Source organism: Brienomyrus brachyistius, chromosome 22 (assembly GCF_023856365.1).
Source record: "Brienomyrus brachyistius isolate T26 chromosome 22, BBRACH_0.4, whole genome shotgun sequence".
NCBI classification, from domain to species: Eukaryota; Metazoa; Chordata; class Actinopteri; order Osteoglossiformes; family Mormyridae; genus Brienomyrus; species Brienomyrus brachyistius.
Genome location: NC_064554.1, coordinates 15451565 through 15476070, shown reverse-complemented (window position 1 = coordinate 15476070; position 24506 = coordinate 15451565). Strand labels below are relative to the sequence as shown.

General features: G+C 48.9%; 1 protein-coding gene across 1 annotated transcript in view; it reads left to right on the top strand.

Annotated features, from left to right (window-relative positions):
- Positions 1-24506, top strand: part of LOC125717977 (speckle-type POZ protein-like) — a 62024-nt gene that overhangs the window by 12942 nt on the left and 24576 nt on the right. The window contains 3 exon segments of the mRNA XM_048991413.1: positions 22184-22388; positions 23020-23141; positions 23616-23767. Of these exon segments, the coding sequence (XP_048847370.1) occupies positions 22184-22388; positions 23020-23141; positions 23616-23767 (479 nt within the window).

Below are 24506 nucleotides of genomic sequence, written 5' to 3'. Positions count from 1 at the left end.
CGATTAGCAGAAAGGAAGAGAGATGGAGAAGCGGGTAATGGGAGGAAAGCACCGGGGGGCGGGGGGGGGGGCACGCCAGCCTCTGGTCCTGCCAGTTTTTAGCTTCTGGCTTGACACGGGCTCTGTGCTGAATTTGGGGAGGGGGGCTCCTTCCTGGGTTCTCTGCCCTCACCAGGCGTAAAGGCCCGCGTGAGCTCGCTGTCAGGGCACCCGCCTGACGCCTGCAGATGTCTGAGTCTGGCCCTGGAGGGGGTGGGGGTTTAGTCATCGAGTCAGTTTTTTCCTCAGAGCCCCTGTTTGTTAAAGCTGCTGTCTTCTGATATTTAGCCATATGATATTTGTATTAATACTGGAATTTCGTTCGGCCTGTTTAGCTTGTTTCTACATAAAGATATTCAGCGAAACCCCTTTAAAACATCCCTCTAACTGGCATGACGGCGCCCCTTGTGGGCACAGTAGTGCAGCTCCTTCCCTAAGTCATTGCTTTGGTTGATCTCTCTCATTGTGTGCCGTGTGTCTCTCCTCCTGCTCTACGTTCCGTCTTCTCCGTCTGCACACGTTTTTTTAAATTATCCCCCTCTCGCTCCCTTGCTCTCTCCCTGTGCCGCAAACCCTTGTGATAATCGAGGGACCGCAGATCCCCCCCGGCCAGACACCGAAGCACTAAAGCTGTGTGATGAACGGCCTTCCCGAGACGTCATGATCTCGCTGTCGTTCCCTGATTGAATCATGCCTTGCCATGGGCTCTTACACGTGCACCAGTCCCTGGGGAAAAAAAAGAGCTAAGTTCACGTGAGGTTTGAGCTTGCTTTGGTGGGGGGGGGGGGTTCGGTCCACTCTAATTCCGCCTCCCATTTTATCTCAGAGGTTTAAACGCCGTCTGTGGTGTTCTGAAAGTCCGCGGGAGCTTTCTGTCCATTACCGCCTTTCACCTTCCCTCCCGACCAGCATTAAATGTGCCGATCTGTTTCCCTCTGCAGCCGAGCGGTCGCGGCGGTTTAAAGTCTTTCAGACTCCTTTGCCAGGAGTCGATGCCACCCGCATCTGGTGCAATCAGTTCTGATGAATAACCCGAGCTCGGCGGTCCGGTGTGTGCGTGTGCTGCCTGCGCGCACGCGCGCGTGTGGTCACGCTGGTAATAAAAGCGTCCCCCATTGACTAAGGCCTGCCTGCAATGGAGTAGCTGCGGTATCTCTCTCACTACAGCACCCCTATATATAACCTTGAAGCGTGGCAGGTGTGAATGTGTGGGAGCAGGTGTGGAGAAGAGCAGCGGAAACCGCTGGCGTCCGTGGGTTTGCACACGGATTAATGGCACTGAGATGCGGCCCCCACAAGCCCCCCCTCCCCCCTACTGGGTCACGCCGCCCAGCCGAGGTAAACCGTGGGCTCCATGCCTGTATGGCGTGTGCCCCCCCCCCCCCCCCAGGTTTGCTGACTCGAGAGTGTCAGTTGTATTCTTGGGCCAGCATAGGGGAGCCCAGGGATTCTCAGCCTCTCGCAGTCAGGTGACGTACATTTGTCATTTTTCTACTTTTAATGGTACCCACTTTTCATATGATAACTTATTAGTTAGTCCTTTTTTCTTAAAAAACTTGCATTTTTACCCTCTTCCTGAGAGATTGGTGTTTCGTGTCTGAGAGGCATTGGGTGGAGTGGTGTGGCTGCTCGCTGGGCTTGAATGCCGAAACAGAAGCCCCCCCTCGCTCCCCGTCCTCACTGGTTGATGTTCAGAATGCCGATAAATGCCTCCGTCTGTGCTAGTTGCTCTGGCGTTTTATGGGCCTATACCCGTTCCTGAAGAGTGTTCTTGCTTGGACTGGGTGGGTCTGTGACTGTGTTAGGAGGTTCAGCGACGGCGGATGTCGGAAGGGACAGCGACGGATGCTGGTGGCGGAATCTCGGAGCTAATCCTGGGATGGGTGTTTGACTTATGAGGCTTTTCTTTACCCAGTTATCCGGTGTACCTGACACAGCACAGGAGCTGTGGGCTAGTAAGTGGTAATTATGAAGAGAATATTAGAGAGTTCCCCGTTGTCTTCCTGCTGTTCCCCCTCGCTCACACCCCGCATACATCCCAGCCCTTGAAGAGTAGATGAGATTCTGTTCAGATTGGCTGTGTTTGTTTGGTTTCCCGTGAAGTAGGACTAACTTTCCGGTAGGATGTCGGGTTTGAGCGTGGTGTTTCCAGCAGCTGGGAGAGAAGGATGACAGAAGGAGAGGCGGTGAGCTGGAGGAGCGCCGGTGAGGGGTGGTGGGGTGGGGGCCTCGCGTGGGGGGAGCGTAGAGGGCCCTGAAGATGAGATCTGCCGCGACAGTTATCACAGCTTCGCTTTATTATTTCCAGTGGGGGGGAAGGTGGATGTGGTGTGTTGATACGGGGAGGATCACCGCACGTATGCATGTGAACGCGTACGCACACACTCATGCCCTCGTGAGCTGACCCCCCCCAGAGTCTCATTTGCATATCCCAGACGGGGAATCCATTTGCGTGGCAGTTTTGCGCTGCGTTTACCCGACTTTTTTTATAGCGACGGGCGCTGTTTAAACACACTGACATTTTCGCAGTGCTTTTGCATACGCAAATGACTCAAGTGCGAAGTAACGTGAGAAGCGGCGTGGCTGCAGCTGCTTAACGAGCGCAGTGGCATTCAGACGTCCTCCTCATTGGGGAGGGGGGCATCCACCCCCAGCATGGGAACAGGATTGAGGCTGACCGCTTGGAGTCGCTTGGAGAGGCTGATTGAAAGCTGTACCCCCGGTGGGCTTTTTGGAGCAGCCTGCTGGGGCAGTCGCAGGGCTGTCCAGGCTACCATCTCAGTGTCCCTCCACCTGTGCTCCACGTTTTCTGCCTTTATAATGTTTTCCAAACATTTTGGCTGTCTTGTGACGAGCCCAATGATCTGATTTCTGGTGCATGTGGATGGGCTGCGGATTCACTGCGGGAATACAGCCCTTGCGTGTGTCCTTCCCCGTGAGCTCTCTCTTCAGCAGCCCTCCCCTATCCCCAGTAGAAACTTCCAATCTACCCCCCTCTGCCCCTCCCCCCCGCCCCCGCCCCCTACACTGTGGCTTCCCCATAATTCAATTAATTTTTTTGGAGAACAATTTCATGCAATGAAATTAATAAAAATATGAAAAACTGCGACGAAGGACATCCGCTGCACAGATACATCTCATACGAAATGTAGGCACCGGTACTCCTTAAAGCAATAATCAGTGACAGAATAAGTTCTGTTCACTTCATCTGCAAACTTGCATGCATATTTTACTGGCTTAATGCGGATTTTGCTAAGAGTCTGTGAAATGGCCGATTGCACTTTTGCTTGATTGCAGTTAGGTGTCGGCCTTGTTTAACTTTTTTATTTTGCTTCGTTAGGGGACTTTTTTTTCCAGGAACACAGACTGCCGTAAGTGTGAGGACCTCCTGGACGGCGTAGAGTTTGACTGTAGATCTTTAAAGACCGTTTTGCTTGTTTTTGTCACCGAGTTCACCGGTTCTCCGTGTACCGGTGAAGTGGATTCATTTCCTGTCCCGGAAAGATCTGGAGTTTTCTCGTAGCTGGCGGGCGCGAAGGTGTGAACGTGTGCATGTTGTTTTTTTTTTGTTGCTTTCTTTATAAAAATAAATAAATAAATAAAACGTGCGGTTTGAGCATCATCGCATGAGGACAGCCTGTGCTCTTTGGGTGAAATCGCCTGCCTTTTTTTTTGTTTTTGGTGAAACTCTCGAGTTGGTTTCCGCTTCATTGGGAGGGGGGGGGGGGGGGGGGCGCGGCTTCAATTTTCATTTTGTCAGTGTGCCGAAAGGGGCGGGGGCTACCGTGTGAGCGCTCCCGGATCCGGATGGCCGGCAGTGTTCAGCAGCTGCTCTAGGCAGTCAGACTCTGTATAGCAGGTTGGGTGTTTGGAGAGAGCGTATCGAAACCAGACTGGGACAGCAGTTAACGTGGTATCTGTAGATGTCCCCCCCCCCCCCCCCCCCCCAGCCTCCCTAGCGTGAGTGTGAAAGTCATGCTGTGTTCATTACCGGGCGTGGATGTCAGGGAGTCGGGGGGGGGGGGGGGGGGCACTTGTAGCCATTACTGCCGTGCTGACAGTTGTGCTCTAATTGTGACAGTTTGTCTTAGTGGATCTTTAGCAGCCTAGTCAAGCGCTTGATGTAACCTCCCTGGTGAGGCACCTCCCTAAATGGTCGCCTTATTGAAAATCTAAGGCTGTTTTGACCAGCCCACATCACCGTCTTCCGCTTCTCCTGCCCGAATCATGGCTGCTGTTGCTTTTCATGCTGTACCTCGTCCCTCTCTGTTCCTTTCCAGCTTCTTCTTAATTTGTCTCCAGCTCAGCTCTCGTTTGTTTTCTTTTTCCTCTCTCCTGCTCCTGGGTGGCTGCTTTTGCTCTTTCATCAGTCTGCTGAGCACTAGCCCCATCTTTCATCCTCCCTGTGATCCCACCTTCCATTTTCTGCTTTGTCCCTCAAACCCGGTGCTCCCCTCCCCCAGGTCCTCGACCGCAGATGCATGCCGAAGAGGTCGTCTTCAAGGAACGAGTGTTCGTGTTGAGGGTGTCGTTTGTGAAACTCTGAGCCTCTTTTTCAGCGCCTGCTCAGAGCCTTTGAGGCGGACCGTCTGAAGCTGTTAGCGGGTCGAAGGCTGTTGACGGTGGAGCTGAGGCTGAATCCAGTTTGGGTTTCCAATCTTCCCTTTGGCCGGGGAAATGGGGCAGAGCATAAAACAAAACGCAGGAAAGGCTTGTGCAAAGTCAGACTTGGATAAACCCCATAACCGTGCCTGTTAGTGATGGCCTTTCCTCTTATACCAGGATGTTGCTTAGTCGTTGACTTTAGGCATGTATATCTGAGTGGATGGGCTTGTTGGCTCCAAAGAGATAAGGTTTATGAGAGAGTGCGTCGAGGAAAGGCAAGGAATGAAGACAGGCCGCTCACTTCAAACGGTTCTGGCCGGGAGACCAGCTGGTTATCTTTTATAGTTCAGGAGCTCAGGAAGGTGCTCGACCAAATCATCCACTGGAGGGTCTGCCAGATTATTTGTTGTTTTTCATCTTCAAGGAGCTGAACCTGAATATAAGGGTTAGTAATGTAATTATGTGCAGAATGTTTGATGGGCTTGTCAGCTTACGGCTTGGTGGCGGAACTCGGTACATTGACGTCTTGATTGCGGGCACCTGGGAGCTTTTTGGGGGCGTGTCTGTGTGTATGCACGCTCTCTGGCCACCTGCTTAATAATGCGCAGCAGTGGACCGTCGGTCATGCATCTGTGGGGTCTTCATTGGAGAAGGGGCCTATTGGATGTTGGAATCTATCCAACGGCGGTGCATTTTTATAAGCAGGATTTTCCACTAGATTATTGCGGAAGGCAACTTTGTCAGTCCCTGTGCCCCCCTCCCACTCCTTTGAAGAGCATGTCTCTTCAAAGCATACAGTGTGAGAAGATGCCTGTTTAACGATTCTTGCATCGGCCTGGTTTCAGCTCACCAGAGAGATGCGTACGGGTGTACACACACACACACACACACACACACACACACACACACACACACACACGGCTTTGAAATCACCATGGCAGTGATCCTGCTGGTATTGATTGTCAGTCCATGGCGATAGGAGAGATGGGGTAAGGGAGCAATGGAGGTTTGTTGGGGGCGGTGAAGGCCTCTGGGCATGACAGGCCTGGAGGCGCGAGGAGACTCGCCATGTGACGGAAGCCTCCCATCTGCTTGTCCCCGCAGCCCCACGGACACACGGACGGACAGACGCGTCTCGCACAGCTGGCACCGTGCTGGCAGTACCGGGCTACACAGATGTCCGAGGGTCTTTGATCTGGGTGAGTGCATTCCAGAAGAGTATAGAGGGTTCGGGGGGGGGGCATTGGAGGATGGAGAGAAGGCGCGGGGTACAGGTGGGATGCGTTCGACTAAAGGGTGGTGGGATGTGCAGGCTGGGGGGGGGTTAGGGGGCCGTGGCGTTGCTTGGGCTGTCAGACTCAGTGTGGCGCTATTTATTCTGAATTTCAACGGCGGCCATGGAGGCAATACGATGTCCTGAGTGGAAACATGACAGGCGAGGAAAGTAGATAAATGAGAACGGAGGAGAAGAGAAAATGGAGAGAGAGAGAAGTGCAAATTAATGTCAGAGCGGAGATGATGGGTACATTCCCACAAAAAAAAAAACAGAACTTCCAATTCAGGGGAACAAAGAAGCTTGTTGGCCATCTCAGTTTAATCGTTATTCATTGTCATTAATAGAGAGGTGTCACTGTCTACAGATGTGATTTTTAATTTTTTTTTTATATATATAAAAGAGGCTTCGCCTCCTGTTGGATCTCAAAGAGGAGCGTTGGTGTTTGTCTCTCTTTATGGACCCCTTGCATGCGTGAGTGTGTGTGTTGCGTGGATCCAACTGTTCTGCAGGGGCCTTTAGTCTTTGTCTAGTTGCAGAGATGTGGGCGTCAGCGTAGTCAGATATTCTCTCTGAAGCTTTATGTCCCATGACCCCTGCCTCTGCTTACAACCTGGTCATGCAGAGGCATGGCATGATGGGTAATTAAGGAAAAAAAAAGAGGTTATTAATTTAGTATGTGAGTTTATGCAGAAACACCTAGGTCTTAACTCATGTATCTAGTTTCCCAATCCGGTCCGCAGGGACCCACAGCCAGTCCATGTATTTGTGCCCTTCCAGGTTCTCTGATAAAATATGACTGTCTGGCAAGGGAGCTGAGAGGGAGCAAAAACATGGGTCCCCAAGGACCGGATTGGGAAACACCGAATTCTAGCCATGTTTGAATGTCAGTCGCTTGTTTTCAAAATACTGGAATAACATCCATCCATCCATCCATTTTCCAAACCGCTCATACTTCTGGGTCGCGGGGGGTCCGGAGACTATCCCGGAAGCCATGGGCACGAGGCAGAGAACAACCCAGGATGGGGGGCCAGCCCATCACAGGGCGCACTGGAATAACATTGCTTTTGAAAATATTGTCATAACTATGTATTGTGCTTTAATGTCCGGAAGGCTTGACGCTATGAAAAATGAGATGCAGCTCAAGCCAATATGGTAATATTAGTCATAATGTCACAATGGGATAATCTTGAGTAGACCCCAAACAGACACCCCCTCTGCCCTTTAAAGGCAATACTGCAGTATATCTAGGGCAGTGTTCTTCCACCCAGTTCTTGGATACCCCCAGACAGTCCACATTTTTGCTTCCTCCCAGCTCCCAGCCAATCAAGAGCACAGATTACCAGGTACATGTGTGTTGGGAGCTGGGAGGATTGAGAGACACTGTTCAAGAGCACCCATGGGTCTATGAGAGGAACACTGCTCTTGACCTTCCTGCCAGTGGCCCTTATCTGGTTCTCCTGAAAACGGGGTAATTGAGGAGGAGCTGTGGTAACGGTCACAGTAACTGAAAGAGTGCTCACCTATATTCCCGGCTTGCACCGGAAAGTAGTCAGAAGGAGTGAACATCTCAGCTTGGTTCTTGGCTATCCCGTTGAACTCTGGCCTGGGAGTGTGGGGGTGTAAGCCGGGGAGGGGTCTGGAGCCTCGCAGTACCTGCATGAGTACGAGGCAGATGCTGCATCCCAGCTGGGGGACCCTCAGGACATGGCCGCCTGACGCAGGTTCCTCAGAGTCAAGCTAATTGTGCCGGGATGAAGGCCTGGAGGGTGTGAAGGGGCGAAGGTGCCAAGGCAGCCTCCCCAGGGTCCCTTCCATGCTTAGACGTGTCCTGTAATCAGCACCATTGCAGGGCTACTTGTACGCCGCCGTGCCCATCCCCACGGCCACTGCAGCCGGCGTGCATGTGTATACGCACCACACCAGAGGCGCGCGGCGAGCCGTCAGTTGGCTGTCATCTTTTGATTGATTCATCACGCGATAAATAGTGCTTTGTGGTGCTGAAAGATGGGGAGCGCCAATGACACACCCCGTCTCCTCCAGTACTACGCCGATAAATCCTGGTGGGCTCCAGCTGAAAAGGCACGTTTGTTGTGTCCATGAGACCCATGTAGATGGGCTTTTGTTACATGAAGCCGGCCTTCCCATACTCAACGGAAAGCCTTGAGTGAAGAATAGCTAGGATGCCTGAATGGCCGCCAACAGCTGAGTGGACGTCCAACAAGCGTTCAGAGGCGCCTGGAGGAAGGGGGCGGCGGCAGAGAGGGCCAGCGCTTTCGCTCGTCTGTTCCAGGATCCGTTTTTAAAAGCTGCCGACCTTCTAGCCGCGCTCGCCTCAGTCTCTTCTGCTCCCTGGAAAAGGTCGGAATGTCACTGCAGCCTGGGGGTCAGCATCAGGTGGGCCGGAGGCTGCTGGGAGGGTCACCTCGCAGTCCTTGAGAATGCCTTCCTCTGCCAGCGGACTCTGCAGAAGCCATTATCCCAGTCCTGCAGCACCGTGACCGCGCTTCTGGAGCGTCGACCAGAACTTCCGACCGGAGTCCGCTTCCTGTCTATGGGAACGTTGTGGTTTTCGGTGCGTCTCTTATTAAAACCTGCACCCGCCTAGCAGTCGGCTTGCTCCTGTATTCCAGTGGCCTTGCCGGTTGCCTGGCAACCCACCAGTGGAGCCCACTGTAAAGTAAGTAAAAGGCTTAAGCTGCTGAGTTCTCCCGCCCAGTCCAGGATGCCACCCCTCACCCTAGGGCTGCTGGCTTGTTTTAATTAGCAGCCGATTCGTACCCCGAGGTTCAGGGGAGGCGAATGGATTCAGTGGCTGCGGTGGAGCAGTTAATCGGTCGACTGAAAAACCGGGTCACCAGGCAGAACCTCGAGGCACCGTGTTTTGTAGCCTTTTTAACCCCCAATATCTGCCTGTGATTCACTTGGTTGATCTCTCCCTCCCTCGCTCACCTGTTCCCTCTTGTCATTGCGGTGTCCGGTTTCAGTTACCAGGGCAACCTTGCTAAACACCCCTGGGAGGCCTCCCCTGCCATGGTAGTCCCTTGTTAACGTTTACGCTCCTTTAACGACTGTCTTTCATTTAGATCTCGGCATGACCCGTCAGAATCCGTGTTAACCTTTGAGGCCCTGGATCCTTTCACGCAGCCTTCCCTTTCTCGCTTCTGTTTCCTGTACTGATTCATGAATTGAATTTCACTTTCATCCCTCTTACTACTGCAGCCGTAGTACTTCCATCTTCCCCTTCTGTTTCCTTCACTCAGTCTGTTGTTCCCCCAATACAGTACATGATTTCCACTAAAGGCTCATGCATAAGGTGAGGTCATGACGACTCCATGCCCAGGGTCAGAGACCTGCAGCCCCAGTTGATATTCACCCTCATGACTGCTGTAACTGCCTGTGCATACTTCTACTTCTTGTCTTGACTCGCACGCTCTGCCTGTCCAGCTGAACAAGGCATGGATGAAGACTAAGCAGCTCTTCACAACCAGTTCGGGAACGCAGTCGGTCGGAAGGTCTCCCTCGCAAATCCTTTGCTCGGTCATGGGGATCTTAATTGACTCCCTGTCCGATTGAATCTTGCTCCACTCCCAGGTGGCGGAAGGAATTCTGGTGATGGTGGCTCATCGATCTGAGGTCGCTTCTCTCTAAGAGGAATGCTGGGTAATTATCGACGGGCAGCGGCTCGCCTAATTCCCGTCTAGTGTTTCTCGGCGCTCTGTTCAAAAGTCGGTTACAAAATCATTAAACTGCATTTGTGAGTCGCTCCTAATTGCCCTTTAAACAAGGTTTGTGGTTGTTGTCTTGCAGTGGCCTTGGTTTGGTATATTCTGATTATTGGTGTGGACTGTCTTTAGGACCCAGATGTCCATTGTGGGATCTGTTTATGCATGAATTGTGTAATATGTTCTGTTTTGGTGTGTTGGGAACCTGCTTGCGGGTTGAGGGATTTGTGCGCTTGAGGGATCTGCACACAGTTTGTGTCTGTGTTCGTCACAGCTGTGAGTGCAAGGCTGCCCAGTTTCCTGTGGGGTTTCGAATGAGCAAGTAGTCGACTGTCAAGCTATAGAGCATTTCTGTTCAAATGCTTCATGCTACTAATTGGAAAGGAATGGAGCCAAGATTGGTTTGGTTTGCAGAAGACCCTCTGTCAGTCCCTCCTCGCTTCTGCTTCAGCGAGTGATACTACCATGACCCTTTTAGAGGCTCAAGCATTTTAGGTTAAAGAGAAGGATACGAGAGATGACATGGAGGGAGACATACAATTAAGCTTTTCATCTTTTGATTTAATTGTGAGGCACATTAATCGTCCAATACTGTGACGTGGCAGTCAGTTTTGGCAGCTACTCGACGTTAGTTGGCTCCAAAGTTGAAATGTCAGACCCAGGTCATATTCCTGTAGTCCCCACATTCCTACTTCATCTGCTTGATGTGAAATCTCAGAGTCAAGGCTGTGTCCCTTGTTGCTTGGTAAAACAGTCCCTAAGACTGACCAGTTATCTAAGTTTTTGGGGTCATTCTCTGACAAATGCATACTCATAAAAGTACGATAAGTCAGTGGGAAGTCCCTCCATATATAGCTACATGAAGTCTGTTAAGGTTAAAAGTTAGTACTTTGTTCAGTAAGTACAAACAGTTATTAAAAACGTTTGTCCTGTGTTTTCAGGCTTTACATCTTGTCCCCACAAAACGTGTGCACACCCACGAGTAGATACACGCTTGTTCTTGCTCACTGGTGATTGATGACTCCACTGTGGGTGCAAGTACCTGATGGTGCCGACCTCAGAAATGCGTTTCCCGCTTCCCTTTTGCCGTGGGTTTTAAACCGGGAACCCTCTGTGCAATAGTTTCTCATCGCCCTCGTAGAACCGTATATGCTCAGCACTACTTGTCTTGCCCTCGTAACTGTGAAGCTCATTTTGCCTTGTGAGACAATGGCGAATATAGAATGCTAGTTTTTGTGTTTTTTTAAATTTGTTAGTTAGGAAGGGAGCTGTAGAAAACAGACAGGAAAGGAGTAATTAGGCTGAGCCAAACCAAGTGAGTAGTATTGACCAGGCATGTAGAGTCAACAGACCAGCGATGGGAAAACTTCTGTGTGTCGACTTATTTGCTGAAATGCCTGATGGGACCCGCTCTTACTCTGCCCTCTGGATCCCCTTTGCGTTCAGTGAGTAGTGGTTGCCTGGATGCTTGGAAAAAAAGGGCCTTTTGAGGAATAGATGGGCGAAGATCACGTAGATGGAGCAAGCCAGTGGCCGCCCGTCACAGCTCGTCAAGCCGGATCGAGAATCCGAAGACTCCACTCGTTTGTATTTACTCCTTTTTGTTTGTAGCTCACAGTAAAGTCTCTGAAACCAGGACGAGGCGTCAGAGCTGAGCTTCATTCCGTCCGTTTCCTCAGGTCTTCAGGGAGAGTTTTGGTAGTTCATTATTTATTTATCATCATCCCCAAGCAACTCACAAATCCAGTGATTTTGACTTCTTGGAGTTTTGAGAAGGATATGTGTGAGGGGGAATTAATATAGTTTGGTAATAAGGAAGGGTTAGATGATCTTTAGCTTGGTTTCTTCCCCGGAAACCTATGCTTGTCTGGACATTATTGTGTCTCATAGCTATAGCTAGCCTAGTTTTCTGATTGCCTGCTCATACTTCTGTCTTGTCCTAAATTCAGAAGAAGGGAAGGCGAAGCCGTTCAAAGAGGAGATTCCCACCTAGGATGAGAGTGATGCTACACGTTTATGGCATAAAATGTACAAGAGCTCTTCACTTGTGTTCTCTGAGCTCAGGCGGCAGGTAGTAGCACCTTTCCAGAACTAGCAAATGCCTCTGGAAGGCAAGAGTCACGCAAGAAAAGAAATGCTTTCGCTAATTAAAAAGATTGTCAGGAATCGTGCAGGTATCTGTAGTTAACCGTCACTGGCGATCCCATCTCCTGCATATTGACGTAGTGCTACCAGGAGTCAAACGGAGGCTCGGCCTTAATTGGCTCCGCCGCCGTGGATACAGCATTTCGCGGGTAGCTGGAGACGGGCACTTGAAGGCTGCGAGTGGTGGGTGCTGTGGCCTCTCCGTTGTGACCCTCGCTGTCAGCGCCAGGGTTTGGAAATGACAGATTCCCTCATTTAATTAGAAAAGTTCTTGTCGTCTTGGCTGGAAGGCTTTTGAAATGGGTGACCCGAAGGGACTGGTCCTTTTCCCTCGTTTTATTTAATGTTTTTTTTTTTCTTTTCCCCCTTCTCAGAGTAGACGCCATCTCACGTGTTCTGTGACTCGTGTTCTCTCTCCGGTGTCTCATCATTAAAATTGTTAGAAGGCGTGTTACTTGGTAGAGATGGTGTGAGTTGGAGGGGGGGTTGGTGGTGAAAAGGGCAGCCAAGGACAGCCTACGCTAGCGAGGAACTCTTATGAACGTCTGGGCTGATGTGGAGGCCTGGCTTTTGGATGAGGTCGTCGTGGAAACCTATTTAAATCTGCTTTCTGTGTGAGCCGGCGCGTGGGGTTGACACGGGAATGACAAATAGCTTATAATTTGTCGCAGCTTAATTGGATTTTAAAAATTAGTTTTGGAAATTGAAATGGGTGGCATGGCCAAGCAAAACTGGATTTTTGGTTTGAGTGCCATCGAAGCGGATACTTACGCCCAGCACCAGCGGGATTCTGGGAATATCTTTTTGGGCTTGGCTTAAAAAAAACAAAGGCCTAAAGGGGGCGGGCCTTTGAGCGACACTTTTGACCTCTGCTGCAGGCTGAGCCACTGCTTAATTGTTGTAGATTCTCTCCTTTTTTCTTCCCTCCATGTGATACTTTTAATGCCGTCATTCACATTCCGTACAATATCCCCTTTCTGGTCCGAAATGACACCGAAGGCGGTTTCAGAATTCCCTCTTCTGTCCCACCTTTCCAGGAGGGCTGGGATGTTCGGAAACAGATTGGAGGATGACCACTGCCGTGTTGATTGTCCTTTACCCAGCCCTCTCACTAATCGTTCAAAGGTTATGCAAGTTTCTACTTGATATTTTAATGGCATTTATGGGTCGCAGATTGGTTTTAAACATAGCCAGATGATTCTGAGTAAAGATAGACTTTGGCTTGCTGCAGCAACATCGCGAAGATCCTAGCTGCTGGAGGAGTTGGTATATTTCATAATCCACAGCCCCGGAGCCAAAAACGGAAATGAAGCTTGCCGCATTTTGACAGTTAAATGTATAAAAGGAGCCTTTTTGATGCGTCTGAGGAGCACACGTCCCCTTCTCCCTAGCACCAAGGTGAATGAGACTGGCCTTAATATGCAAGGAAAGTATATATGAGTGGAGATTAGGGCTCTGGGGAAAACACACTTTGTTTCATGACTTCGTACACGGAACTGTTAATAGTCCTCGTAGCTTTGCTCTTAAATACTAGCAGGTGCCGGGAATGCCCCCAGCCACAGCGCCCCCTCTCTGTCTCCCTCGTCCCTCTCATGTTTTCGAAAGCAAATAATCGAGGACTGTTGCCTTTGTTGTTTACCGGGCCACGTGACGCAGAATGAGAAGTCCACAGACTGAGCCTTGGGGCACCCCCGGGTGAGCCGAGGCAGGCCGTCTCGTCGGGCTGCCACAGTAATTGCACGGGCATGTTATATATAATCATTATAGACCTCATTTCTGTGAGTCATGGCAAGCTATTTGCGGCAGGAGGAACTTTGCTGCATGGAAGCGGAATGCGCAGTGCTTGCACCAGGTTTTTTACTATCGGTCCTTGGAGGCCAGTTACACCACAGGGTCTGAGTGAAAAATGCAAAGCTTGGGCTGAGAGCCTTCCGGAGTAGGAAATAGCATCCTCTCACCATTGCACATTTGTTGTAACTCTCTTTGTTTGGGTCTCACGCCTGCCTGTGGGTTCCGATTGGGCTTCGGAGGCGTGTGTGTTCACATGATACTCTCCCCCTCTCTCTCTCTCCCCCCCCCCCCCCCCCCGTTTTGTTCTGACTTCTTAGCCTTTGGCACCCCTCCTGGTTTCTCAGGTGAGCTGATGGGAATCTGGTTTGGGGAAATTAACGACTAGCTAAGCATTTTTTTCTCCTGTATTATCTTGAAGCTTTGGGGGGAAGCATGCTGCAACGGGGCATGCGCCAACGGTAACGGCATACGTATGTTGGAATCTGCGCTGGCACTGAATGACCTAGCAGGCAGCGTGCGATGATGAACGTCTTGCGGTACAGTGGGCTGTAGGGATTGCAGAACTCACCCTCCCCCTAAGGGGATAAGGGACGGGAAGATCACTGGATGCTGTGTGTTGTAAATGAATTTGTCATCTTTGGATTTTCGAGCGTCTTGCTGCTCATGCCTCGATTATTTGGCCAGATGTTTGTCTGCCCACCTGCCACAGATTCACTGCCATGCTTCCTGTGCTTCCCGGAGGGGGCAGCTTTGTGGCCCAGGGGACACGAGGAGGGAAGGAGCGGACTGATGGCATCATGCCCCCCCCCCCCCCCCCCCCCCACCCTCTCTACCCTCATCTTCATCAGTCACCGTGCTTTTGATGCACCCTGCTTCTGTGATATCCCAGAAGGCCACTGCCCTATCAGTGACTCGTGGGAGTCTGTCGTGACACTTTCCATGTAACCCTGCGCCTCCTCTGAGTCGCTCCTCTGCCTTCCCCGTAGCAGCTGAACCCCCTGCAGTTGGCTGGTTAGACTCGTCTCCACTCCTGTGCCTCCCCACCGCCTCCCTGAGTCAGTTTCATGATGAGTTTCTTCACACTGAGTTGCAGTGAAAGCTTTGACGCTGCCTTCCAGTGGAGGCGCAGTTCTCTGGTGACTGGTTTGCGAGGGGGGCCTCTGTGTTCCGCTCCATATCATGTGGCGTCGACACCAGGAAACCAGCGTAACGAGAGAATCACTGTCACACTTCCATTAACTACATATCGATGCCATGCTGTTGTTTCATCTACTCTGTAACCACTGCGTGGTTGGTCTGTTTGTTGGGAGCACTTCCTGTGCGTTACCCTTCCAGTAACCTCTCCTGGCACCTCCACTCCTCCACCTGCCTCATCGATTTGGACCTGGCTGCATCCCTGCTCCTCTCTTTTGGGGGGTGGGAGGGGTGGATTTCGTAGGCAGCCGGGTGTTTCTGTGTATTTGACGTTTCCGTTTTAAGTCCAGAGTAAAAAAGGAATTTAAATGGGGGGCTGTTTTCGCTCGATCCCTCCCTCTTGAGTCCCGCTCCTGTTTTGCAGGGGTTACGCCGAATGCCATAATGAGCCCCGAAAAGGGCGCCGTCTCCGAAGACGCCAAGAAAAGGAAACAATCTTAATCTTAACAAATTCCATTTGAAGTCGGCAACACTTATTATTTACTGGGTTCGGTCGCGTGCTTGTTGATGCGCCTTTTCCGCTGGCTGTGTGTGTTACAGAGCTGGGTGATTTTTCTTGGGACTTGCGCAGTAGGATTTTGGCACAGTAAAATATTTCGGATCTGGGTGAGGATGTGGACCGACTCTGTTCGTGACCCACTGGATTCACTCCTCCCAGTTCTCAAACAGAATCGGGGCTATTCTCCATTTTCAGACTTAACCCATTAACTGATTAATGTATTTTGACCTTTTAATAGTTTCTTAGGCACTGTTGCCTCACACCTCTGGCACCCGGGTTCGAGTCTCCGCCTGGGTCACATGTGTGCGGAGTTTGCATGTTCTCCCCATGTCGTCGTGGGGTTTCCCCCCACAGTCCAAAAACATGCTGAGGCTAATTGGACTTGCTAAATTGCCCATAGGTGTGCGTGTGTGAGTGAATGATGTGTGAGTGTGCCCAGTGATGGGCTGGCCCCCCATCCTGGGTTGTTCCCTGCCTCGTGCCCATTGCTTCCGGGATAGGCTCCGGACCCCCCGCGACCCAGTAGGATAAGCGGTTTGGAAAATGGATGGATGGATAGTTTCTTATTCTGCTTTGGCAACTCATTGTTGAAACCCAGATGAGCTGAAAGCATGAAAACATGCTTGTTTTAAAGCTGACTCTCAGTGTATCATAGACTGTTAATGTCAGTGACGCCCCAACGGTCCGGATGCCCAGCGGTAATTGGAGTCTCCCTGGTTCTCATGTCTTCTCTGTCTTTTGACAATAGTTTGCACTAACACCCGTCCATCCATCTCATCTATGCAGTGCTGCTTTCTGGGAGACAGTGTATTCGACGGTAAGCAGCGTGGTCACCTAATGAATATAAATGGCGTCTTCCGCAGGCAGTGTGAGAAGGGAGCGTTAGAGGAAGGCGGATCTGTGGCCGCCTGGTCTCCACGCTGACATGGTGGTGGGCGAAACATGCAGCAGGCTTATGGTCAGGGGTCAAGTGCGAGTAGCTCCACCCAGTGGCGGAGCCTAAATGGTTGGGAGTTTAACCAGTCGACTGTCACGCCCAGTCGACTGTCATTGCTTAATGTGTTTGTGGAGTTGCAGGAAGTCTCCCTTGTGGCGCTCACTGTACACATGTAAAATTGTCTTGTGATATAAGGTTGGAATACAGCCAGAAAGGTTAGCCACAAGCAGTGGTGGAAGTTTCAGGTCCAGAAATGAAAAATCCTGACCAGGATTTTGTTTCAACCAACCAGTTGAGTACTCTGTGACTGTGACTCAACTGGTTGGTTGAAACAAAATCCTGGTCAGGATTTTTACTTTCTGGACCTGAAACTTCCACCTCTGTCTTGTGGCCAATAAACTCATCCCTTCGTGCATTATGCAATAATAAAAGATGAAGTATTTTACTAGCCTGGTTCTACACGGCAATGCCTGCTTAAACCATAAATGCTTTTTTTTCTTTTATATTGAAGCTGGTAATCCACATTAAAAAGACAAAATGCGTGGAGCCCTGTGTGAAAACTGCTTATTGTTCAAATATTTGACTGAGGAATCAGTAATAACTCCAAATACGATAAATGTCAGATTTAAAATATGCAGACAAAGCGAATGAAGATGTTGTGAGCGACTGGGATGCTCTGCAGGCTCAAAGGGCACCCGGCCGTGCTTTTACGACGGCTAATAGAGAGCGAACAGGGCGCAGAAATGACAAACCTGTCCTGTTGGCGATTCCTCCGTCAGTCGATGAGACGACAAACAGGCTGTATGCACTCTTTACTGTAATGGGCTCAGATCCCCCATTCGCCTTCGGGCTGAGTATCTCCATTCCTGTCCGACGGTCCTTTAGGACTCTTCTCTTTATCACGGTAAATTCGTTAAAAAGACCATCAGTGCCGTGTTTACTGGACCGTAAGTATATTCTAAAATCATCCACTCATCCATCTGCCATCTTCCATTAGTGGTTATTTGCTACAGGGTCACGGTCAGCCTGTTACGGGGACAGTAGGGCACGTGGCAGGGCATAGAATGTTATACACACACACACACACACACACACACACACACACACACACACGTTTATGGGGATGCTCCATTTCTATGGGCATAACCTAGTTGCACCTAAGGCAACCGTAACCCCCCACCCAGCCCTAACCTTGACCATTAGTAACTTCGGGCTTTTTCAGTTTCTCCTTTGGAGACTGAAAAAATAATCCTCTCATGTGGTCCCCACAATATAATATATACCTGACCACACACACACACACACACACACACACACACACACACAGTTTGCAGCTTGGAGCTGGTTGGCCTTTACTGCCTGTTTTTTGACTGTAGGAGGATACCAGAGAACCTGGAACAGTCCCAGGCAGACTCCACATGTAGAGTGTGGATGGTAAGGAATTATTATTCATACAGTCATAGAATTAGTTGCCCTTGCTTTGTCTAGGCACTCGAGTCTCCCCTTTCACTTTTAACCAGAAATGCTGGTGGACAGTGTTTCAGATGTGACATTTTCCGCAAAATAGGAGCAACTTGTATTTTGTTTTTTTTTTGGTAGTCTGAAACCTGTATTGTTAACACGCATAGGTTTTTATCCGTCCAACCATCCATCCATCCATCCATCCCCCCACGCACCTCTTTCCTGTTTTTTCTGGTCAGGGTTGTGAGTTATTTAATATACGCTGTATACTGTAATTTTTATAATTTTCTACATTTAGTACAATCAGTTCCTACTCTTTTGTTTTTCCTTATTACTCTTAAATAGTTTAGGTTAGCAGCTGCACGTTTTGATCGCAGCAATTTTTCATGCTTGGACGTATTCATAATGGTGACCGTTTGATGACCTGCTTCCCATGCGGTCACACAGCAGGGACACTCATCTGTAACACCTGTCACTTTTAGATGTATGTTTCCCTGTTTATTTTTAATTAGATGCATCGGCATTAAGTGACCTGTGATTTGCAGACCTTTGGGGCAAAGCGGTTTGAAAACAATCTATTGAAACTGCTGTAACATTTTTTTTTTTTAATTATCTAATCCCAGTTATTAATGACATAGGGCTTTCATCATAAAACTGTGTATTGAAAACAAACGCAAATAAATCGACGCGACACATTTAGATTGATATTCATATAGCAAAATCTATAATGCTGAACCGCAAAGTGACGTCGTCATTCTCGAATTTCAAAGACCGATTTATCGGACTTTCACAGCAATTGTCTTGTATTTTCTGCCAGGTTTATGTGGCTGTATGGTCTTATTGCAGCAAGTGATTTCAGCAGTCAGACTTTTGCTATGGCATTCGACGCATTCGCGGCTGTCCCCTTTGTTAGATGATGGAGAATAACTGAAGATGAAATTGGATAGACTCAATCGCCCGAAACCGTTCAAATTTTAAGAGACGGATGAGAGAGGGACGAGCACCTTAACGTGTTTTTGTTTATAAGAGGATTTTTCTAGAATGGCTTGCGGCAATCACGGTGAGCAGTTACTCCTAGGAAGTCCCAGGTAACGCAATCGGTGCCGTGGCGACCAGAAATAACTTGCATCAAACACATCGCTTTGTGTTATGTCTTTTTTTTTTTAATGCATTATCCTTTCCAAACTGGTACTTTCATGTCACCCCCTAGAGCAACAATTCCTGCATATTCCTCTGCCTAAAAGAACGGCGACAATAACCACTCTCATCTGTATTTCTGCGACAATAATGAAATTGTGTGTGGCAAAAAAAAATTATGAAATTCAGGAGCGTACGCCGGGATGCACATTCGGATCGGGAACAGGAATGTCTGATTGTGGTCGCCTACCCGAGGCCAAAGTCATCGGAGTGTGTAATACTGGTGACGAATGACAATAGGTGGCCCCCCCGGTCATGAAGCTTCATCTCGGATGTTTTAGATGTAGCTACAGAGATTGGTTGGGGTGGCGGGGGTGGGGGAGGGGGGGGGGTTATTTGCTTTTAAGTTTGCTGCTGATGTCTGTTGCTATTTGACTAGCCTGCCATGACATTTGATGCTGTTCAACTGCAAATAATGCAATATGCAAGTTGCAGGAGATGATCCTTTTGGGATATAAGTGCATGGATCTGCCGCTTAAATATGCTAGTTTAACAGTCACAGTTATATGTTACTATTGCTCTGACTGTATATATACACATATAACTATAACAAATTGGTTTTTGCATATATGGTTTTAAAAACCGCTAAAGAAGTATCACTCAACACTTCAATATCATGCTTTCTTAAGCCAAAATTTTTGTTAATTAGCTGGTTAGCACTGCGGCCCGTAGCTAATGATAGACATGGCACCAGACAGGGGCAGGAAAGAGAACCTCAGAGGCAGCCAGGAATTAATTGCCAGGAAGTCGCAGGTAATTTAAATTGCAAATCTTCCAGTCACTTGTTCTCCAACTTTTTGATTAATATTTTATTGTTTCGCTGCGCAAAATGCCACCAGTGTTTTTCATCTCCTGATACAAACAGCACACGAAGAAAAAAGCTGAATTAAATATGACCAGGCGCATACGATGGAATTCCGACTTTTTAACGTTAATTAAGCCACAAGGACTCAGCCGTGTCGTTTTGCATATGGTAGCAGTGCCCCCTGCCTCCCCACCCCGCACACACATACTTTTTGTCCCTGACAGTTAAATGAAGAATGCCTTGTGTCCTGTCTTGCATGTCTCGCAGTTTCTCATGGTCTTAACATCTCGTTCTTAGTCGGGCACTAATTAGGAGGAGCGCAGAAAAGCGGGTTACGCGACCCTGCGTTGGATGGCTCCTTCAATTAGCGATGAGAGATGTGGAGGCGGATGGTGGAGATGGAGGCCCTTCCAGCCAGGTGACCTGGCCTGCCAGCCTGCGTCTCGCCGCCTTTGAGTTAGGAGCCTATTCTGACCTGAGAGAAAAGATAATTTTACTACCCAAATAATGAGTTGAAGATCCGGAACCAAAGTGGAAACCAAACAATTAATTTTAGGCAGACATTTAAGGGCTGTGATTCTGGAAACTTAAAATCCTTGTTAGTGGTACGTTTGTTTGAATGGGGGGGGGAGTGAAAGGAAGGCTTCCCGTTGCTGGAGAACAGACCGTTGCTCTGTCATTGAGAACAAAGGCCGTTCCGTCTCTTTGATTGTCAACAGGCTCCCTGAGTTGCTGTGATTTGTGTCGCCGTGACTAACTCTTCCAAGCAGAACTGCAGTGACTCGCTGGGTAAATGTTTCTTGGCATCTGGGCGCTGTAGCCGAACGTGTGCTGAGAGCAGGGTAGAGAATGACCGTGCCGCTTGATTTGCTCACCCTCTTCCTTGCTGCGACTTACTCAACAGAGTGCTTTTGGTGCGCCATAAGAGTTGGGGCAGACTGCTCTTTGAGAAGGTAACCCATGCGTTGGCATCTCCAGCTGATGCTCAAGCGTCACTGTCGAAGAATGTGAAACTTCATCCGTGATTCTCGATGGCATCTTTCCCTCAGGTTTCCATGCCAACGTCCATAGTTCTCATAACATTGCAGGTGTGTCTCAAGACCCTCTCTGTTGTTCATTTTCTATGCAGCCTGTCTGGCCCAACATTTTGGTATAGATAACCCTAAGCATGATGGGATATCTTATTCCCCCCTCAGGAACTGCACCTTTGTGGATGCACCTCCATTAAATAGTCTACATGCCCATACCTACTGCTGAGGACACAGAGGTCAAGTCCTCTGCATTTATTCTCCAACTCCAGTATCTACGATCCTTTATGGGACACAACTAGAAAGGGCTAATACCTTTGACCTTGGTATTTAAAAAATCCTGGCTATGGCCCAGATTAAATATATTTTAATCCTTTTAGGTTCCTGTAGTTCTTGCCTATATGTTGGGTTGGGGTACATTTCATAGCAGTAGCCTATTGTGTGTGTGTGTATGTGTGTGTGTGTGTGTGAGCGAGTGAGCGAGTGAGTATACCTATCCTTATGGGGACACAATGTCCCCATAATGTGATAAATATCCGTTTTTTTTCCCCCCTTATGGGGACCGGTTTCCTGGTCCCCATAAGGGAAAACTCTATTTTATAAAAATCAGTAACTGCTATGAAACAACAAAAAATGCAAAAACTCTTGTATTTTGCTTGGTTACTTATGGTTATGGTTTGGGCAGAGTGGGGGCTAAGGTTGTCATAGTTAGCGTTAGCATTTTTCCCATAGAAGTGAATGAGCGGGCCCCATAAGGATAAGTATACCCTACGTGTGTGTGTGTGTGTGTGGTAAAACCTGAAGTTTCCCTGCTTTTGGGGACACTTCTTCAGGTCCCCATTTGGATAACCTCAGTTTTATAAACATCTGTGAATGCAATCAAAAAAGCAAAAATGCCAAAAGTCTTGTATTTTAGTTGGTTACTTATGGTTAAGGTTAGGGCTGGGTAGGGGTTAAGGGTGTCGTGACTGGGGTTAAGGTTTTTCCCATAGAAATGAATGGACGGTCCCCATTTAGATAGGAAGACCAATTTCTCTGTGTGTGTGTGTGTGTGTGTGTATGTGTGTAAGAATATGCATTATGTGCACAAAATGGACTAAGGAAAAATAAGGGGAATCCTTAATTAGAGCTGTCAGCCTTTTTAGAATGAAAGTCCTCTAATGATGCTCAGCTTAGCATGCAGACAGTCTGAATACAGATATAAAGGGTGATCACTTGCAGCGTTTGATCACTGAGACTTTGTTTTCTCACACCCGGTGGGGGAAGCCTGTTCGCTTTTATTTTATCCTTTAATGATTCTCAGTGGCCACGCACCGCCGCCCGTCAGCACCAAATGGACATGTTTGTCCTAGAGGCAGTGTGTGACCCTGTTCAGCCTCTGCGGTCCTTTGTGGCCCCTCCTCAATGTCCAACAAGCACAGTGGAGATGGTGGACGTTACAGCATGCGTGTGCTGCCCTGATGACCGTCTGCTTCCTTTTCCAGAGACACAGCCTCAGCCGCTCGCGTTTCCTGTGCCGTCTGTGGACGCTGCCCCGGCGGCTTGGCGTCGCCGTTTCCTTCCCTCCACGGACGGGCACCTTTGCCCAACCTGCTGCCGCCAAAGCTGGCGATGTCAAGGGTTCCGAGTCCCCCTCCCCCCACGGAAATGTCCAGCGGGCCCGTGGCTGAGAGCTGGTGTTACACTCAGGTATGCGTGAGACTGATCCGCTCTTATGTCTGTGTTTTAAATGTCAAAAGGGGGCTTTTTAAATCTTTTGCTCAGATCTATGTCCAGAGAGTTGTGATTCTGCACCGGTACATAGAGGCGGGCAAAGGGGGTGGGGGGGCTTGTATGTGCGTGTGGACTTGGAGAGAGATGAATTAAGTGTGGACTGACAAAGACAGATTTCAGCAGAGGAGCCTGGGATTTGTGTAGGTCTGATGATTCTATATGCCGTGTTAAAAAATATGAGCATCTCTCACTCTGTATTTTATTTGTGCATTACCCCCTTGAAGTACACTTTTCTGCCTCGTTTCCCGTTTCTTCTTGGATCTCGCAAAATTTTATTTATTTATTCTTTTTTTTTTTTTTATTTTTTTTTTTGAACCTTTTTAATTTCCCATCTTCTTCTTCACCGTCTGTCGAGATGAAAGGCAGTTTTGATGTGCGGTTCCGCAGCTTTGGCTGGCCGGTTTCTTCACTTGTGTTTTCGTTTAGTTTGTCTGCCTGTTTTGTTTTTATTTATTTGTTTGTTTGTTTGTTTGTTTGTTTGTTTTTGTTTGTTTGCTTGCTTATGCCCTTCGCCACCGCTCACACGCCGTCCGGTGACTCCCCTCAGATTAAAGTGGTGAAGTTCTCCTACATGTGGACCATCAACAACTTCAGCTTTTGCCGCGAGGAGATGGGCGAGGTCATCAAGAGCTCCACCTTCTCTTCTGGAGCTAATGATAAGCTCAAATGGTGCGTCTCAGGTCTGGTATGGAGGGTGGGGGCCCGGCTCTCCAGCCACCAGTCTTCTGCATCCACACGAACGCAGCTGGCGATCCGAGTTCTGTGTGGTGTCACCAAGAGACTCCTCTGAATTGTAATGTTTGCTAAAATTAGAAGTACATTTTCAGCTGTAAAGTTGTGCTGTGCACTCCGGGCTCTGAGAAACGATAGATTTGGGGCGATTGTTTCTTATTGTGTCAGAATTAGATGCTCCGGGATGACTAACTATGCGCCTGGGTGATTTTAACGAGAGGGAACCAGCTGTGAAGTGTGTTGTTTCTTGGTGGGTAATTGGTTCTAGGAGGAAGAGGTTGGGGGTAAAATAATATATTCACCTGAGCTGAAAGTGATTAAGTGGAACTTCTTGAAATATACAAAATAAACACAGGTAAAAAGACCTGAAACTCATGAAGTCCAAGCCTCTGGTACTTCTGCTTTGCATAGGTGTCTGCGGGTGAACCCCAAAGGTCTGGACGAGGAGAGCAAGGACTACCTGTCCCTCTATTTGCTCCTTGTCAGCTGTCCCAAGAGCGAGGTGCGTGCCAAGTTCAAATTCTCCATCCTCAACGCCAAGGGTGAGGAGACCAAAGCTATGGGTGAGTGAGGCCACCTTCTGAATAATGGTTTTCCATCGGACTCTTTCGTAGTTTGCCCATGGTCTGCACGGAACGGAAATCCCCCAGATTTTGTAAAAATGTTGTTCTTGTTTTCCAGACCCAGGAGGGGTCTGTTCTAAAGGATGTCGTTTCAAAAATTGAATCATTCCGGGTCAATGGGAAGTTGGTGCACTGAAGGTCTTGGCGTCTTTTAACAGGCCATTTGCAAGGAGATAAACACTGAGGGCTGTTTGCATGGAAATGCGACTTGTAAAATGGCACTATTATATTACAATACAGCGTGTGGCTAGTCCTGCTGCAAATTCCTCTGTTGTCCATGGTAATGTGCTTCAGGTGAGCACATTTTGTATGCATGGTATGGTTGCGGCTATGGGCATCATACCGCATGCTAACATGCGGACCATGTTGTCATGTGTTCCTGTGGTATCTGTGTTAAAGTCGAATTACCTCCCATTTCTGCTTGCCGGCGTGCAGAAGGTGTGCTGATAGCCGGATGAGTGTGTATAATCTCAGCAGGAGCGATTAGTTTCCCCAATATTTAATTAAAGGCATCGTGGGCAATTCAGATTTTAATTAAAAAGGCACTATTAGAAGTCTTCTCTAGCTCTTTTGATGAATTGAAAGTCTCTGTGCCTCCATTCTCTGCCTCTTTTTAATTGGGTTAAGTTTGGAGGGGTTTGGGGGGGGGTGAGATGTTGCCTGGAATTAAATTTTGCGA